Below are 18,246 nucleotides of genomic sequence, written 5' to 3'. Positions count from 1 at the left end.
AGCTCTTTTTTTACATTTGTTATTTCAAGTGATAGTTCTTCCGGGGATTTGGAAAGTTCCTCCACGATCAACAGAATCAGATCGAGGGAGCACTTGTTGAGTATAGAATACCAACGTTCGACAAATTTAGCATTATTTTTGCAAAGAAGCGGTTTTAAAGGGACACGTAGGCCCCGGGGGATCCGTTGCACACGATGATACCGTATCAGGGTACTCGCATGTAGTTTCTGGTTAGATTCTTTTTTCAAAAGGTAGAGTAATTGTTTGAGGTTACTTTCCGCGCTGCGGGTGTTACCAGTGGCGGTGACTTCTTCCTGAATTAAATTATACATTTTATCAGCGTCTTCAGTTGTATAAGCAAAAGTACTTGCTTTTTGATCGGTCATCCCTGAGACCGAATCAAAATTCATGTTAGAAAGCGTGCTGAGGTCCAAGGACAGATAAAGTAGAAATTCAAATTGAGTGGGAGCTCGCACAGCGTTAATGTTACTCTGATGTAGAGTGTTATAATGAGCTGTAGTGTGCAACTGGATTAAGACACTGTCTGGCCAGGCAGTGTGAGCATTAAAGACAAAATCCGAAGGTTCCCCCTTCTGGGGGGAGAACAACCCAGTGCACCACAAGATGGACCGAAGTCTTATTCCATGAGCAAAGTAAATCACAAGTCTATATTGACCATTTCAGGGTTTAATCATAACGTTGTTGAACATTCTCATGTATTCAAATCCCAAATTGGTAAAGAAACCAAAAAACGTGTCACTGCATTATTTTAACTGAGCCATTGTAATCCTCAAAAAAATCCCGATGCATTTCGGGCGGGTGCCCTTTGTCAAGGGATTACTCTACAGAGAAAATAAAAATAACCAGAATCAATCTAATGTCCATAACAAGATTCTCAAAAAATCATGCAGAGTCGAGCATTACCAAAATTATGTGCCTAAATAGCGGTGACGGAAACCGGAAGGGTGTGAAAGAAGAACAACAAACCATCCAAGATAGTCTTCGATATCCCGAGATGAATATGAGATGAAAGCGTAAAGTTCAGCAAGGAGTGAATGCTGGAGATGTAGAAAAGAAAACCGACAATGAGGACCCAACCAGAAATTGCGTGTATAAGTGAGAAAATATAGCTAACGCTTCAAAGTGCATGAAAAGGTCTCCCGTGGAGTACTTACATGTGAGCGTTTACGCTGTGCCTCGCGGCGTACCAGCAAAGCAGTTGTACGGGTGAAGCGTGTTCTCATGGTAGTTAAGCCAATGAGAGTAAACACAAAAGAAGGGCGGAAAACCCGGAGACTATCGAAGACTATCTTGGATGGTTTATTGTTCTTCTTTCACACCCTCCCGGTTTCCGTCACCGCTATTTAGGCACATAATTTTGGTAATGCTCGACTCTGCATGATTTTTTGAGAATCTTGTTATGGACATTAGATTGATTCTGGTTATTTTTATTTTCTCTGTAGAGTAATCCCTTGACAAAGGGCACCCGCCCGAAATGCATCGGGATTTTTTTTGAGGATTACAATGGCTCAGTTAAAATAATGCAGTGACACGTTTTTGGTTTCTTTACCAATTTGGGATTTGAATACATGAGAATGTTCAACAACGTTATGATTAAACCCTGAAATGGTCAATATAGACTTATGATTTACTTTGCTCATGGAATAAGACTTCGGTCCATCTTGTGGTGCACTGGGTTGTTCTCCCCCCAGAAGGGGGAACCTTCGGATTTTGTCGAACAGCAATGTTGCCATTGTTTATCAGGGATGTTAATGCCCAGATCATTTTGTCAATCATGCCTTGCTTTCGTTATGCCAGACCTAGGTTCTTCTTGTATACATGCATATGTTCTAGCTACTATATGTAACAACTGTGCACCACTCCTTTTTTGAAAAAATCTCCCATAGTATGAATACCCAGGGTTCCCAATGTTCGTGCTGCGCCCTTCTCTTGCCCAAGCGGGAAACAATAGACATCAGGGCAATGGAGTGTAAGTTGAGTACAGTTGGGAATCCGCTTGGCGCTCCAGGAGCAACGTCTGACATTCAAGGAATCAAACATATGATACTGGCACACCGGTGTACGAAAAAGCACCTGTGGTGAAGATAAGAGAGCTGCTGCTGCTCGCTTCAGCCATAAGTGTAGAATATCTCTTGGTCGATGTATCCAGTAATGCACAAAACTACATTGTGTCGCTGTAAAGTAGATTTCAAGATCAGGAGCATTTAGTTCACACATGTCGTAGGGCAATGTAAGAGTCTCCCAGCGCACCCGAGGCAGTCTCCCAGCCCAGGGAGGTCGAATCATGTGTGCCCTCAGAGTGCTCCAGAGCGAATGAGGAAGAAAAAGTGGGATATAAAAAGTGAAGGATCACCACCATATTCATAAGAGCCACCCGACCAGCTAGTGTCAACAGCAATGTTATCCATTGATCTATCGCTTCTGTTTTTGTATTGCCTTGCCATAGTTCTCTAAGACTTCTGTAAACATCTAAGGGACATCCTTTGGGAACTTTTAACAATAGGTTTACGTCTCCTAACAATATTAGATTGTTTATTTAGGTATAGATTGCCAATTATATCGCTTATTAAAGACAGTGTATTGGAAGGTACGTGGGAAGGGCAATAAAGCAGTAGATAATATATTAATATCTTGTTAATTTAACATGATGCAATTACACTTTTGCAGTAGATTTTTGAAGGAGAGTATTCCTGCGTAAGCTGCAGTGTAATGTGAACAAATGTATGCTACCTGACCAACGTCTTGAAATCATGGTCAGTTCACATTTTTTTAATATTGCTAGAGACCAACTCGTTAATGATTGAGTTAGTAGGTGCAGTGATCGAAGTTTCCGCCAAATAAAGTATGTATAAATTGTATTGTTTGAATAAGGTATAGATTGTGTTTCTTTGGGCAATGAGGAATTGCACATTGCAGAGTTGTCTTTCATTGGTAGTCAATTATACGTTCTTTAAATTGGAATAGGAAGTAGTGGAAGGACACATTACATCAGAAGGAACAGTGTTGAGGAGTTCAGAGGAGGGATGGTAAAGATTTTCTGGCCTTAGGATTTAAATAGCTTTGTGTGATAGTTCTGTTTTCGAGTAAAGACAACATTTTGTGAGTTAACTTTAATAAAACCTCTCACTTCTCAAGTGATGAATCATCTGACTGAAATTGGACAGAATCTTTGGCCCCAAGTATAGACGGTTGTGAATGGACTTGCCTTTGGCACTCCCACTGTCGCATTCACTTAGCGAGCTCATTTATATTAAAGAATATCTTCCTACTCCAGGGCATCAATGTATTTTTGCAAGAAATAAAATAAAAGGGAAACATAACAATTCTCTTCAAGCCGGGAGCCAGAGGAGATGCAGATTGCATGGACCTTAGTTTAGGAAGTGTGTTTCCCACCGGTTGTGGGTTGAAAATGTCAGGAATGCATAAGAAAAAGGAGAAACTGCAAGCTGGGATATCATCATTATATTCTCAGGATCGCATGAGTAAAATATGCCAGAATGTTTTCAATCTTTGAAAAAAATGGTAAGCTAGATCCTTGCAGCGTTAGTCCCGAACAAGAATGAAAGATGGTTTGTATTGCACTCTAGTTAACAATGCAATATCCAATGTGAAAATTATTTGTAATTTCCATTGCATCTGTTGTACCTAGGATCAAATATATGGGCAAGGTAGGTTCAATATGCTTTATATTTTTACTATAAACAAAATGATGTATCTATAGATTTTATAAACTGATCTAATTAGATGATGTCTCTTGATACTATTTGTGTTTCCTTAGACGTAATTTGTATTTTTATACTGTAATCTCTGTGATAATAATGAATTGGATACTTCTTGCTGTCCTGATAAGAGAAGGGCTGGAGCGTTTTATGACCAGCAATGCACAGTGCTTGTGGGATTTCTTTGTTAAATTGTGGATTTCATGTAAGATTCAGAATCTTGCTCTTCTACACTAGACATTTTCGAACTCCAAGAATAAACTGTTAAAGTACACCCAGAGATTAATTTCTTTCTTACTCACAACAGCCCGTTCCCTCTTTAGACTTATACGGCAAGGCAGCTTTAAATTTAACAATTGGCATAAAGCCTGTCTCAGGATGGGCTTGTGGTTAATCCTTATTTGGAACATATTTTACATTCCCCTTCTTTCTGAACATGGCCTTTTCATATTTTGACAGCAAAAGTATTTTCTAATAGCAGGCCTCGTTCCCATGTCAGTTTATAAGATGGAAATATGAACGTTGAGGGTTATTCGCTTCTACAGTGTGGCACCTTTCGTAGAGATGACCTTCGCAAAGATTGGAAGTATATGAAGAGATGGTTAAACGTCAGAGGGAGTTGCATAAATGTAGCTAGTACACTTTCTTTATCCCAAATATAAAAGTTAATGATGCCTGTCCAAAAAGTCTTAAAATGTAACTTACAGATCCTGTAAATATATTTTATTTATTTATAAAGTTTTATATAGCGCTAGCTAGACCCGGGGTCATCAGAGCGCTTTACATACACAAAGGAATAGAAAAAGTTGCACTACATCACATGACATGAGGATGCATAAAATATATAAGCAAAGACATCACACTTAAGTATACATTGAAGGAGTTAAAAACGCAGGTGGTTGAAACAGTCAGATAACCCTCATCCTTGAAAGTCAGAGTGAGAGGGGAGACCATTAGTCTATTGATGCCTAGGTTGGTTGACTTGGTCAGAGAAGTATTGGTTGAGGAGCAGTAGTTTCAGGTCCTTTTTGAAGCAAGGGAAGGAGGGGTTGCATCTGAGGTCAGTAGGGAGTGGGTTCCATATCCTGGGAACATCACCAGAGAAGGATCGGCATTGGGTCGCTTTCCTTTTCAATTTCGGGGGGGGGATGAGAAGAAGTGAGTTGGTGCTTCTCAGAGTTCTTGATTTTCCTGCTTTAACCAGTTTGCTGTTCAGGTAATTGGCGGATCGGGTGTGGGGGGCCTTGTGTGTTGCAGGTCAGTTTGTAAATACATCTGCCTTCCATGGCAATATATGTACTTCCAACGCATCCTTCTCATCGCTAATCAGCTAGACTGCCATGTTTATGCCTCTGTATCGCAAAAAAGTGAAATATGTTAATCAGTACCTTAACATAGTTTAGTAGCATCCAGCAACATCTACAGCCCGAAAAGGAAAGTGAAAGGGGAGGTAGAGCTATAGAAGAGGGCCAGAAAAAAAGAGGAAACAGGCAGGGAAAGATACAAAATAGGCAGAGAGATTTCAGTCCTGAATAAAAGGGCTAAAGTTGTAGAGGAACAGGGAAAAAAGACTTCCGCTTAATTCAACACAGAACGATTCTTGTCTAAAGTTAATGCTTACATCATGTGAACATTTTATTCCAGAGATCAATTACGTTTCGTGATGTTGCTGCCTATTTCACCGAAGAAGACTGGAAAACTCTACAGCGATGGCAGAAGGAACTTTACAGAAATGTGGTGAAGGAAATACACCAAGCCTTGATTTCTCTCGGTAACTTTAAATGATTTTATTTTCGAGATAAATTCAGTTTTTAACTTAGTTTGGATTAGCTGCACTGTTCAATATTTGGATTGGCATAGGACTTTAAGTACAACCCCAAGAGCAAATGAATTGTAGTTTGGTTTAATTCCATGTTAATTCAGAGTTTGAAACAATCTCAGAAGATAATCCTAGATATGTTCACCATCCTCCGCCTTCTAAAATTTGAAAGTAGATATATCTACATGTAAGTTGAGCAACATACATAAAACGTGTTTTTGTTGTGTGTGGGGAGGGGGGGGGTACTTCCATTGCACCAGCTTAATTTTCAATACCATTGGACAATTTGATGCACATTTTTCCTGTTTCTTGGCACTATTTGTTTTAGCTTAAATTCATAACTTATTGTGCTGCATAACGAAAATTTGAAATAACACAAACCTTTGCACTAAGTTCCTCAATTGATACTTATTTAGTTAAAACCCTAAAACATGGTATTAAGGTGGCTTTCAGCATTTCATAATTTAAGAGTGTATTTTATGTCTGATTTTCAATAGGAGTAGAATTTACATTCAAATGTATTTAAAGATTCAGGTCTAGCTCCTGAAATATATCTGAAACCATGAATTGCTACACTCAAGAGCCTCCTGAGAAGTCCTGCATTGAACGGTGCAATCTCTCAAAGCAACACATAGTTTTGTAGCTAATAGGCAGTATCTAAATTCCCCCAATCTTAAGGAGCTCATTTTCAACATTATCTGGATGCTTTTCTAGAGGGCTAAAATCCTCACAGGGTATTCAAGTGATGGTACTGAGTTAACAGAATAAGATAAATCAGAAAAGGAAGCCTTTTCTACCTCCTATAAGCTAGTTGCTCATTTTTCTCACCTACACACAACAACAGTGAGTTCCATAGTTTACAATCATTAACCACAAGGAAGGAATTTATCACAGCTCCACTTTTTTTGGCCTGGCCTAGACAACTTTAGCTCTTTCCCCAACCTCTTGTAATAAAAAAAACATAAATAAAAAATACACACGTGGGCTTGGGGTTATCTCTCTTCATCCATTGGTCAGCTGTTAAGCTGTTATCGAATCTATTGCACTGTGATTGATGGCATTTTTTCTCATTACATGAGATCATAGGCCTAGAAAGAAGTGCACTGCAGTGACCGGGCTGGAGGGCCAAAACTTTACCATGGCATTTCTTTTTTCTTTCCATTCTTTGTTCTCTTTCTTTTTGTTGTTTTGTGATATTTGTGTGCTTAAGCTAAGTCTTCAGGTTGCAGTAAGTGAACCAATAAAAATCAGATTTTCATGTGATGTAAATTTAAAACTGGAAAGGGTTTCTGTGCCTATTCTAAGTTTAACAGCCTGCTAGAAAGCATCTTCACGAATATAGTACAATTATTTGCAGTGGTTACTTTTTTATTTAAAATGTTTATTGCAAGCATTGGTCGCATAGTATATGTAGTGGTGGGTTTTGTTTTCTCTTTTTTATTAATCTTTGGGCATATGCTTGCAATAAAAAATAAACATCACCCTAGCTTGTCAAAGCCAGACCTATTAGCTTTGTCAGTGCTTGTTTTTATATGGGGTTGGCATGAGCTGGCGCGAATATGCATTGTAAACGTGCTTCAAATAACTAGATGCATAGCCATAGATAGACTGTTGAGCTAATATTAAAATGTTCAAATCAATCCTAGCCTGAAACCGAAGAAGAATAGAATGGTATTGACCACTGGTGTGAGTATTTATGTACTCAAAAGATGTCTACTTTTTGTTAAACTATGGTGTAATGTGCATGTTTCCATTTCAATAAATCAACTTTCTTACAGAATCCAGCATTTCCTTATTGGAATCTGAAATTACGTTCATTCTGACATATACATATTTTCCTAGAAGAAACCCTTATCACAGATTTAACTGGCATGTATGCAGAATGAAAGATCTGTCAGGTCCAGCACCATCCTTAGCCCTGGAAAGAAACGAACCAGAAACCACATATTAATACATCTGGAATGTATCTTGGTGTCACACTGTCTGAAAAGTTTGACTGGGGCCCACAATTAGCTAAAGCTAGCCTCAAACTTGCCCAGACGGTAGGGGGGGTATTAAAAACCTACAGGAGCTCCTCTTGCAAACCGGCTGCCAGGTGGCCGAGATTTACAAAGTGCAAATTAGGAGTGCTGTCATGCATGGAGCTGAGCTTTGGGGGCATTGCGCCCCTGGTTGTCTGTCCAAACTGTGCACAACTTTATGAGACAGCTGCTGGGTCTTTCACCTAGCACCCCACTCATCCCCTTACAAATGGATCTTGGTATTAGACCCATAGCAGAGGTGATAGGTCTTCGACCATTAACACTCTGGCGAAGATTGTGGGTGACCCCCGAACTCGCAGGCCATCGAATAGGACTAAAGGAGATTCTGGGATTTCCGGGAGCGGGCAACCTGCCGTTGTTCTCACACATCAGGGACACATGTCACAAGCTAGGTCTTCCAATCCTATGGAGTAACCCGGAAGTAGTGTGCCAGGCCATTTCACGTCTCGCACTAGTTAGAGCTTATAGATTGCTCAAACTAGCCGACATCCAGGGGAATACTCTATTAGGTCATTTAACAGTCAACTTTCTAAACATCAAAGCTGAGGACCACTTTGAGCACTTATTGGATATCATCCAACCTTTCTTGGCAAGGAAAAACTATTTCCAGTTTAGAATAGGGACTCTCCCGCTTCGCGCCTTTACCACAAATGGTCAAAAGCCTTCACCCTGGGGTGTCCTGCATGTAACTGTACCGATGAGACTGATATCCACGTTTTCTGTTTTTTGTCCTGGGCATAAAACAGCTAGAAGGCGATGGCTAGTTCCACTTTGCAGGAACCTGGGTTGTAGGCAGTATGTGGAGGCATTCAGATTATTGCGAACAGACTCCCAACCACCCATAGTTTTTGCAGTTTCCTGCTTTTTAAACTCTATGTGGCACAACCGGAGGTAACTCCTAAATCCAGTTCTGCAAGTCTAAACTTTTCCATAGTGCCCATCCAGTCATCTCTTATTTACTATAGTTTTTTTAATCATTCAATCTATGTTTTATTATCTTTTAACCTGTTAAATTTAAAAAATCAACACTATTGAATATTGGAAATTTGAAGATACCAACTTGATTTGGGGTAATCGTTGGTTGCTGACTAGCAGCACCTTATTCATATTAATTTTTCCCCGTTATGATGAATTTTATCGAAGTTTTAACTGAGTTCTGTCTTCATTTTATTCTCATATATTGCTCTTTTTCCATGTATTTTATGTATCATTGTCCGTATTGTTCACTTTTTATGGTCTCATTGACCGAAATAAAGTTTGGTGGAATGGAATGGAATGTATTTTATTGTGAGCAACATTTTCAGTACCAAGCAAACGTGGAAGAAGTCTTGAGACAGGTGCAGTGCCATCTTTTGTGAGAGATGCCTGGCTCGTCCAAATTTATAAGAAAATTTACAACACACCATAGACTCCTCATAAGATATGTTGCTACCTTGAACTGGCTCCAAAAAATAGCTTTCGGCTGTGCCAATCAAGATCATGTAGTCTAAGTACATTAACAAACCTTACCATGTGTCCTTCCAGAATCTACCACAGGCATTAGTATTTTTGTTAAACATCACGGTGTAAACTATTGGCTAAACTACAGGCTTCAGAATTGTGACCACTAGGGACAAATCCTCAAGGCCATTCTGCACCAACCAGCTCCATGCAGCATGTCCCTGAGAATATCACTGACTTTCATCATTCAGTCCCCGTATACCACCCAGTGGTTGAACTCTCTCCGGTTTAGAATCAACCTTACTCCTCTTTTTGCTTTCTGGACCAGGAAGGGGTTGCTGAGGAGATCCCTTGGATGCGCACATGGACACACTGTAATATTTTTTCCATTGAGATCTTTCAGGTATTTTCTTTGCTGCCTCTGTGAAAAATGATGTGGGTTTGGTTGGGGAATCCACTGGAAATCTGTAGAATGCAAACCTGCAGTCTGAAACAGGCTGTAGGACCCATGCATCAGCCGTTAGACTTTCCCAATTGCCTAGAACCTCCCTTATCTTGCCTGAAAACGTAGAGTGCAATGAAGAATGTGGGACTCTCTAAGTGGCATCTGCTGTCCTGAAACTGCCTCTGAATGATCATCCTGTATGTATAGCTGTAGCCAAAAGGCAGCAAAGTGCCGTACAAGGTCCAACACTAACATAACATCGGCAAGTGATAGGAGAAGTAGAGGTCTATGAACTGTTAATGCTTTGTTTTGTAGTGTTCTTTAAGGAGGTGCATCCTTGGCTTTTACTTAAATTGGAGCAGTGGGGGGGGGGGGGGGGTAGTTCTGATGGGTGTGAGTATGTGGTTCTTGGCCCTGGGTCCATATATGGCAAAAGCCTGCTGCCGTGCCTCTTTTATACACTACTTAGTCTGCAGCTTGATAGTGTCCTGGCTGCAAGTGTGCCTCAAACCAGCATAGATGGTGCACTTAACTGCAAGATAAATGAGGATTCCGGTCTTGATGTCCTTTAAAGGATACAGCTGGTTTTGAAGATGATGAGGGTTGGAGAGGTGAGTCAATGGAGTTCCAACAGGATAAATCCTGATGTGATCATGTTTCTTAAGTCCTGTATGAAAGGTGCTGCATGTGCAGGATGTCCTTATGGGCTGTCAGTGTGGCGTATGGGAGGCCATGGAGTATGGCATTACCACATCCTGATGCAAGAGTAGAAGGTTGAACAGAAGGTCCGAAATTGCTTTCTGGAAGAAACGGTGTTGCTTTATTGAAAGAGGCAGCTGCTTTTTGGCAATGTGTTGCATGAAGATGAAGTTGGTGTCCAGGGTGAATCATACTCTCTTGGCATTCAGTGAAAGTTGCAATTAGAAGCTGTAAAGGCTCATGTCATTGAACCGTGTTTGTATTGTTTCCTGTTTGTTTTTCCTGGCACATAACAGGAATTCTGGTTGGGTTAAGCTCCAGCTAGGCTCTAACTATTTAGGTCTAGATGATGTGCAAAAAGTGTTTGAAGCTTTGTATGTCTGATGCAGAGGAGACTCTCTGGCATAGTTGTGTAGCATCAGCAGATTGATGAATCTTGATGCCATTATCTTTGAGAAGTGGCTCAATGCAGAGGTTGAAAATAACAGCATGCAGCATAGAGCCCTGGTGAACTCTGAAGGTGATAGGGATCTCTTGGGACCTGGAATTACCCATGTAAACAAACTGTTGTTGGTTGGAATAGTAGGAGGAGAAACAGTGAAGTATATTGTCTGTGAATCACATGCTCTGCTCTGGAGTGTATATGAGTGTGGAATGGTCCACTGTCAAATGCAGCTGAAAGGTCTATCGATATTAAAAAGCAAGGGTTATGATCATCTTCCTCAGTAGAGCATCTTCCACAATGTGTAAGGTAGGAGTCTCCATGCTGCAGTGCGATCTGAAGCCAGACTGGTAGTTGCGCAGTAGATTGTTAGCATGAATGTGCTTTAAAAGGTGAACATAGACTTCTTTTTCAATGAACTTGCTGATGAATGGTAGTTGAGTGATGGTCCAGTAGATGGCGAGGTCATTAAAGTCTATTATAACCTAATAGGTTTCTTTAGGAGTGGGAAGATCTGCTATGTCTTGAGAGCTTCTTTGAAGATGCCTTGAGTGAGGGAGGCATTGACAATAGGCATAGGGCTGAGAGAGCGCCCCCAGAGGGAACTGTGATGAAAATGTCCTCTGCTTATTCTGTCTAAGGAAGAAGATGTTCTAGTTATGTTGATATCTCTGTTGTAATAACAACGAACTGATAGAAGGAGGGTCCCAGGGAATATTTAACGACCACGCAGTTACAGCCCCCTAACCAAATGTACAAATACAAAACAGAGTAACTGTGGGTCGAACAAAGTGTCTAGTGAAATGTGTCTGGATGACTACGTGCGTGCTATTAGAGTTGTTTGAACAGCACACAACAAGATATCGCACTGTGTGGGAAGATATCCATCAGTTACTCGTCCTTTGCCGCCCTGTCATCATTTGAAACACTTCCCAAAGTGGAGAGTCTTGGTTGTCGCCACTTCATAAAGGAGAAGATGTTGTTATGCGGTAGGGAAGGTGCTATATAGTAACTGAGGAGCAGTGCAGGAATAAGTTGTGAAAACCAAAAAGGAAGAATGTGCTCTATAATAAAATTGGATAATGAACGCTAAGAGACTTTATTCTGGTGCCGTTCATTTCCAAGACTAAAAAACAATTCAGTGCAAAGTTGCCAGTGATTAACCCTAATAGTCACTGGCCCATTGTGATGGTCGACATGTTTCTGCGGTAGTTTAAAGATCACTAAGTATCTCCCGCTTCTTCAGGACCTATAACATTTGCTACTGCTCAAAAGTGCGATATAAAAAGGATTTCTGATACAGATATCACCTGTTCAAACCTGTTAGTCCTCCTAATTGTGCAGGGGATGTCCAGGGAAGACGTCATCAAGACACAGACAACATAGATAAAAGACACATACAAAGATAAAAACGACATTACCATGGTTAGTGTAAGTCATCTCATATCGTCAACTAATGATATGGCAATCCTATATGACCAGTTACCATTCACTGGATCATTTGAGTCCTCTCGCTCACCTATAGGGTAAGAGGAACGTGCCACTCCTCGCCTGGCTACAGCTCAGGAAGATAGTGCACCGCTCTATGATGTAGAAAAAGTGAGATGTAAAGTCAATAAAAACAACGCGAGTGCCAGGTATGAAAGCGCTTCATTTAGTCTTAATGAGATACCATTGTCCATATTTGCACCTTGTGTATATAAATTCCCCCTTCATCATATACCTCCATATCTTTCTTAGGTGTTGTTCGCTTGCTCATGTTTAATCACACCCTTGTATTGTGATTAGGGTGAAAATATCCCTATTCCAGCTCAAATGTTGGCACAGAGGTCAAAGCCTACGTATTTAACCATTGACCATACTGCCACAGCTAAATCCACTTGTGTTCTGGTTCATACACAGCAGAAGACAGCCCTGTATGATTTATGTCTCTGTGTGTACGATTCGCGTCAACCTGAACGGGTGACTGTTCCCATCGTTCGTGCTCTGTGTGGATTTACCTGGCACTCGCGTTGTTTTTATTGACTTTACATCTCACTTTTTCTACATCATAGAGCGGTGCACTATCTTCCTGAGCTGTAGCCAGGCGAGGAGTGGCACGTTCCTCTTACCCTATAGGTGAGCGAGAGGACTCAAATGATCCAGTGAATGGTAACTGGTCATATAGGATTGCCATATCATTAGTTGACGATATGAGATGACTTACACTAATCATGGTAATGCCGTTTTTATCTTTGTATGTGTCTTTTATCTATGTTGTCTGTGTCTTGATGACGTCTTCCCTGGACATCCCCTGCACAATTAGGAGGACTACCAGGTTTGAACAGGTGATATCTGTATCAGAAATCCTTTTTATATCGCACTTTTGAGCAGTAGCAAATGTTATAGGTCCTGAAGAAGCGGGAGATACTTAGTGATCTTTAAACTACCGCAGAAACATGTCGACCATCAGAATGGGCCAGTGACTATTAGGGTTAATCACTGGCAACTTTACACTGAATTGTTTTTTAGTCTTGGAAATGAACGGCACCAGAATAAAGTCTCTTAGCGTTCATTATCCAATTTTATTATAGAGCACATTCTTCCTTTTTGGTTTTCACAACTTATTCCTGCACTGCTCCTCAGTTACTATATAGCACCTTCCCTACCGCATAACAACATCTTCTCCTTTATGAAGTGGCGACAACCAAGACTCTCCACTTTGGGAAGTGTTTCAAATGATGACAGGGCGGCAAAGGACGAGTAACTGATGGATATCTTCCCACACAGTGCGATATCTTGTTGTGTGCTGTTCAAACAACTCTAATAGCACGCACGTAGTCATCCAGACACATTTCACTAGACACTTTGTTCGACCCACAGTTACTCTGTTTTGTATTTGGATATCTCTGTTGTACCTTTCCCCTTCACTTCCTTTGAGTGCTTCTCTTATGCGCTTTGGTTTGGAGAGGTGGGACCAGTGTTTAATAGAGTAATATGTAAACTAAGAGAACCTGAGAAGGATTCCTCTCATCCTTGACCACGCAAATAGACCTCAAGAAACAGTAAGAACACTGACGAGCATATTACACAGCTGCAGACTGGCAGCCAAACATGCTACAGACATTGCAGAAACAACCATGTATCATGATCTGGACACGTTATACATGAATCCATTCCATGTGGATACGCTTTCCACAGGAAAATACATGGCCATAGATATCCTCACAGAAGGCAATTCAACAGCGAAAGCTCACTTCATCTACCGCCCACCACAGGACAGCCAGTTGTTTATCTAATATTTAATGGAAACAATCAAGGTGCACTCCCTACTACACCGAATGCTATATTCCCAGTAAATGTTAATTTCCACTGGAACAACGATGAAGGTTCATAGGTACCTGCTCTAAAAACCTTCAGTAACGTTCAAACCTTGTCGAAATATTTACGAAACCAACACACAACAAAGGTGCTACACTTTACCTAATCAATTTGACATTTGAGTCTTAAACGTAGACTCTATCACCCCAAATGACTGGTCAGACCATCACCAAATGTTATTCCACATCACTAAACAAACACAGTAAGCAAGAGGTCAAAGAAACCAATGGAAAGACTAGTCTAAATACAACAACTTCTCTCTCCCTGCTAATCTGCAGATCATACGAGACCACTGACCACAAAAACCCCTTAAACCATATTATGGGCCTGATTTAGAGGACAGGAGACAGGTTACTCCTGATGCAGCGGGATTACCAGCATGGGTTCATTTCTAAAATACCATACTCACCTGGGCCCATAAAACATTCATTCAATAAGCTGGCAATCTTACGCTGACGAGCAGGACTTATTTTACCTTATACTGAATTACACCTGTACACCAATTCTTACCAATACCTTATCCCCTTACTTCTCAATTTCATGTGGTCGATAGATCAGGTTGTTAGCATAATAGGCATAAATTACATTTACCTTTATTTGAACGACCACAGACTCAGGAGAGTTTTAAAAACCTTTATCTATGCAATAATTTTGTGAGTCAAATACCAATGCATGTCAAACACCAAACTTTTTGAAGAGAATTAATGATCTAAGTAAAAACATAAAGACTTAGTAAAATCTCATGAAGTTGGTTCCTGGGATGGGTGGAAAAGGAAAACAGTACAAGGACATACCACACAAATTGATATTTACCTAGAATGGTGTGAGGACCAACCCCTGGCCAAGGAGCTGGAAAAGGGACCACCGAGTAGTCAGTAGCCAACAGTTCAGGACAGGTTCAGGACAGGACAGATAACCTCTTTTAAGTGCAATGCCTGCATTACACCCCTCTCTGGTGCAACTATCCTTGGTTCGTCCCCCTTCTGGATGGACGGATTCTTCTCCTTCAGCAATCTCTCCAGCTCTTCTTTCTCTCTGTCTCTCCTTTCTCGATTCTTCTGCCGGAGTACTCGAGCAGCGTCTCTGACCTCCATGGCCTCCGGCGTCGTCTGGAAGAATGATGGGTCGGTGACAAGTCGGTGACAAGTCTGACAATCTAAGTGACTGAGCCTACCTTAGTTATACTATTCTCAGTGTATGTACCACCCCCCAGTGTTTCAATATTCGTGAATCCCCTATTGGTGATTGGACAATGGGATGGGGAGATGTCATCACACCATACTAATGTAATGTCAAATTTCTTAGGTTCATTGTTTTATGTTCCCTCCCCTTACTTAATTTCCCAAACTTTATTTCCCACCCGCATGTCACATTGAAATAGTACATTGTATGCAAAATTTTTCTTTTTCTCCTTCCCCTCTCCGGGTCAAGAGGTGATGTTCTCAGGCGCGTCTTTTAGTTAAACTGTACTTGGCAGGGTTTCAATGTCATAGCTTGAAGTTTGACAGTGTCCCACGCGCCTGCACACATCCAGGCAAGATGGTGATTTCAGTCACCTTCCAGGCCCAAATACGAACTAATAATAAAGTCAAAGAACAACATGTTAAAATACGGAAATAAATGAATGCACTGGATACCACTAATTCCTACTCTAATCCCCTTACTTTATTTTAACTATTGCATTAGCAGTTTATTAAGACATGCAAGGATTAGTTTAAGCATAGCCATGTACATTAGCATGTGAGGGTCAAAGTGGCCATTTTTAATACTACTGCGCAGCTGCAAAGATTTCCCACCAAAGCGAAAGACGTCATAATATGTAGATGCAGTAGACGCATGTGCATAAGAGTTCTCGCATTTTCAGCAGCCATTTTTAGTCACTCTGGTTACTTGTTAGTAAAGACATTTATAAGCTTCCCCTAGATAAAATAAATGTTGTGTAATGCAATTATTAGTATTTACAAAACATGTTGGTTACATTATTACATTTTATTCGAGAGGATTGAATCTGAGCAAGTTTCTTACATACGAAATCTTGCTCCATCAATCCCCTCTATGATGGCATCACAACATTTGTAAACCAGATGCCAACTTTCGCAATTTTCCATTTCTATTTCTTCTACTACTTTAGAATTTCCCTTTTCCTTTCTCTTTTGAAAACCCTTCATTCTTTTGTAAATGTCTCCTTTTATTTCTTCAAGCTGGATTTCATCATATTTTCTTTTCCTTCCCTTTTCCTTCACTCCATACCATTTTCTTTTCCTGCAGCATGTGCACCAAACCATTATTGTTAAAACTAAAAGTGTTATTCTTATTATTAGCATCAGTACTTGACCTATAATACTTCTCCCTATATTAGAAAACCAACTACCTATAGAAGAAATACTATTTGTTAGTTTCTTCCATACACTGTCAACTTCTAGTGGTTTCAATTCTTCTTCCAAATGTGTGATATTTTTTACATTCTTTCCAATTTCAGCACTTTTATCCGGTATGTAGGTGCAACAATATTTCGCATTCAACATTTTACAGACTCCGCCCTCTATTGCCAATAATATATCAAGAGCAAGTCGATTTAGCAAAACCAGGGATCTTACCGCAACAAATTCAGTATTGATAAAAAAAAATCCTCCAGCAGTGTCAGTCGATAAACGATCCACCACTGTTGATAATTTACAAATTCTTTGTGTATTCAGAATTACTCCCACTGAAGGTATTAATGAACTAAATATATCTCCTACAATTTCTGAAAAACTATCCCTTTTCTTGGGTGTTAGTCCGTTATTTCTTCATTGCTTCCAGTGATTCTTTTTACATGATACACCTTTGGGAATACTATTCTGAAATAGTGACTCCCATACCAGTGGTTCGGCAGCTTAAAATAAGCTTTGTTCCCACATACATAATAAATTCCAGGAAATACTGGATCTGTTCCACCTTTTAATCCTCCTATTATCAGAAAATTGTGCTCACATTCACTGGAACCAATAAATGTATTATTATACTCTGTTTTTACCCTATTTTCCCTTTCTTTTCAAGGTCCAGGGACATAGCAGCATGAGTCTTGCCAGTTTCAATAAAGTCTTCTTTCTCAGCCCATTCAAGCATCTTAGGTTTCGGTTCAGTAGCCTTTGTAGTGATTATGTGTGAAGACAATGACAGAAACAAGAAATGTTGTACGGAAGATTTATTGTAAATACCAAGGAGCTTGTGGGAAGGAACAGGTGACTGCGCAGAGTCAACGGAGGTCACAGAAAGTCGAATGAGGAGTCCTGATGTCACTTAAATATGTGCTAGGCATTCCACAGCTGGCGCGTGCTAGCTGACCAATGGGAGGAGGGGAGGAATAAACAACTAGAACTACAACATCTCCCTTTCTGAGGGAAAGATTACCTCAAATCATAATCTCTGAGCGTGCTGGGTAACTTAGATATTCTGCCAAACCTGGTGCAGGTTCCCTCCCACCCACCATGCATAATAGCATTACTTGCGGACTCTGTGGGTACAGTGGAGGAAACCCGATCCAAAACACCATCACTGATGTCAATTTGCACACTGGCATCTTCGTTACACTGTGACTTGTTGGCAAAGTTACAAGCATCAATACAGCTATTTAACATGTTGTTTTCAATATCAACTGGGCAGTTACTAGCTAAACACAACTTGTCTGCTTGAGTTGAAGAGTCAACTTCTTTATCACAATCATAAGTATTTAACCAAGAGTAATCATCATTAGAAACACCTTCGTTATTCTGACCTTTGTGCCATAAATCAACTTGGCTTTTGTTAAGCCTTATTGCATCACTTTTGTTACGCCACCCAGAATACTTTAGGCGAACAGTGCTCTCAGAGACATCTACAATCTCTTCAGGGTCAAAGAATTTAGATTCTCCCTTGATATGATGACCAGGTTTGGTGACTAATGCCCATTCTCCCTTAAAGAACTCTTTGTTTATAGCTCTATGCACCTTGTCGTGATATTGTTTGGATTTTAACTGACAATCTGTAATTTTCTTCCTGACAAGTAACTGGTCATCATTTATCAGGATGGAGGAAGGTAATTCATTCTCTGACCTAGCAAACTTAGGAGCAATGTCATTGTCACATCTTCTAATTAAGCGTGCCGCTTTCACCGCACTCGGTATCGTTGTGCTGCTTCTGCCATTGTTTTTGTGCCTATTACATTTGCCTGCTGTGTGCCTGCCTGCCGAGTTGTTCTCTCGCTATTTAATTAATTCATAGTGCCGCTTTTCACTTTA

General features: G+C 40.4%; 1 protein-coding gene across 2 annotated transcripts in view; it reads left to right on the top strand.

Moving 5' to 3' along the window:
* LOC147708367 (uncharacterized) overlaps positions 1 to 18,246 on the top strand; it is a 493,742-nt gene that overhangs the window by 155,483 nt on the left and 320,013 nt on the right. For both annotated transcript variants that reach the window (XM_086927092.1, XM_086927091.1), the window contains exon 2: positions 5,385 to 5,511. In XM_086927092.1, coding sequence (XP_086783218.1) covers positions 5,385 to 5,511 — 127 coding nt within the window. The remainder of the gene's footprint in view (positions 1 to 5,384; positions 5,512 to 18,246) is intronic.

The sequence above is a fragment of the Lissotriton vulgaris genome, chromosome 6 (genome assembly GCF_964263255.1).
Source record: "Lissotriton vulgaris chromosome 6, aLisVul1.2, whole genome shotgun sequence".
NCBI lineage: Eukaryota > Metazoa > Chordata > Amphibia > Caudata > Salamandridae > Lissotriton > Lissotriton vulgaris.
Note: the sequence above shows the minus strand (reverse complement) of the source record. Positions and strands in the feature narration are given on the sequence as shown.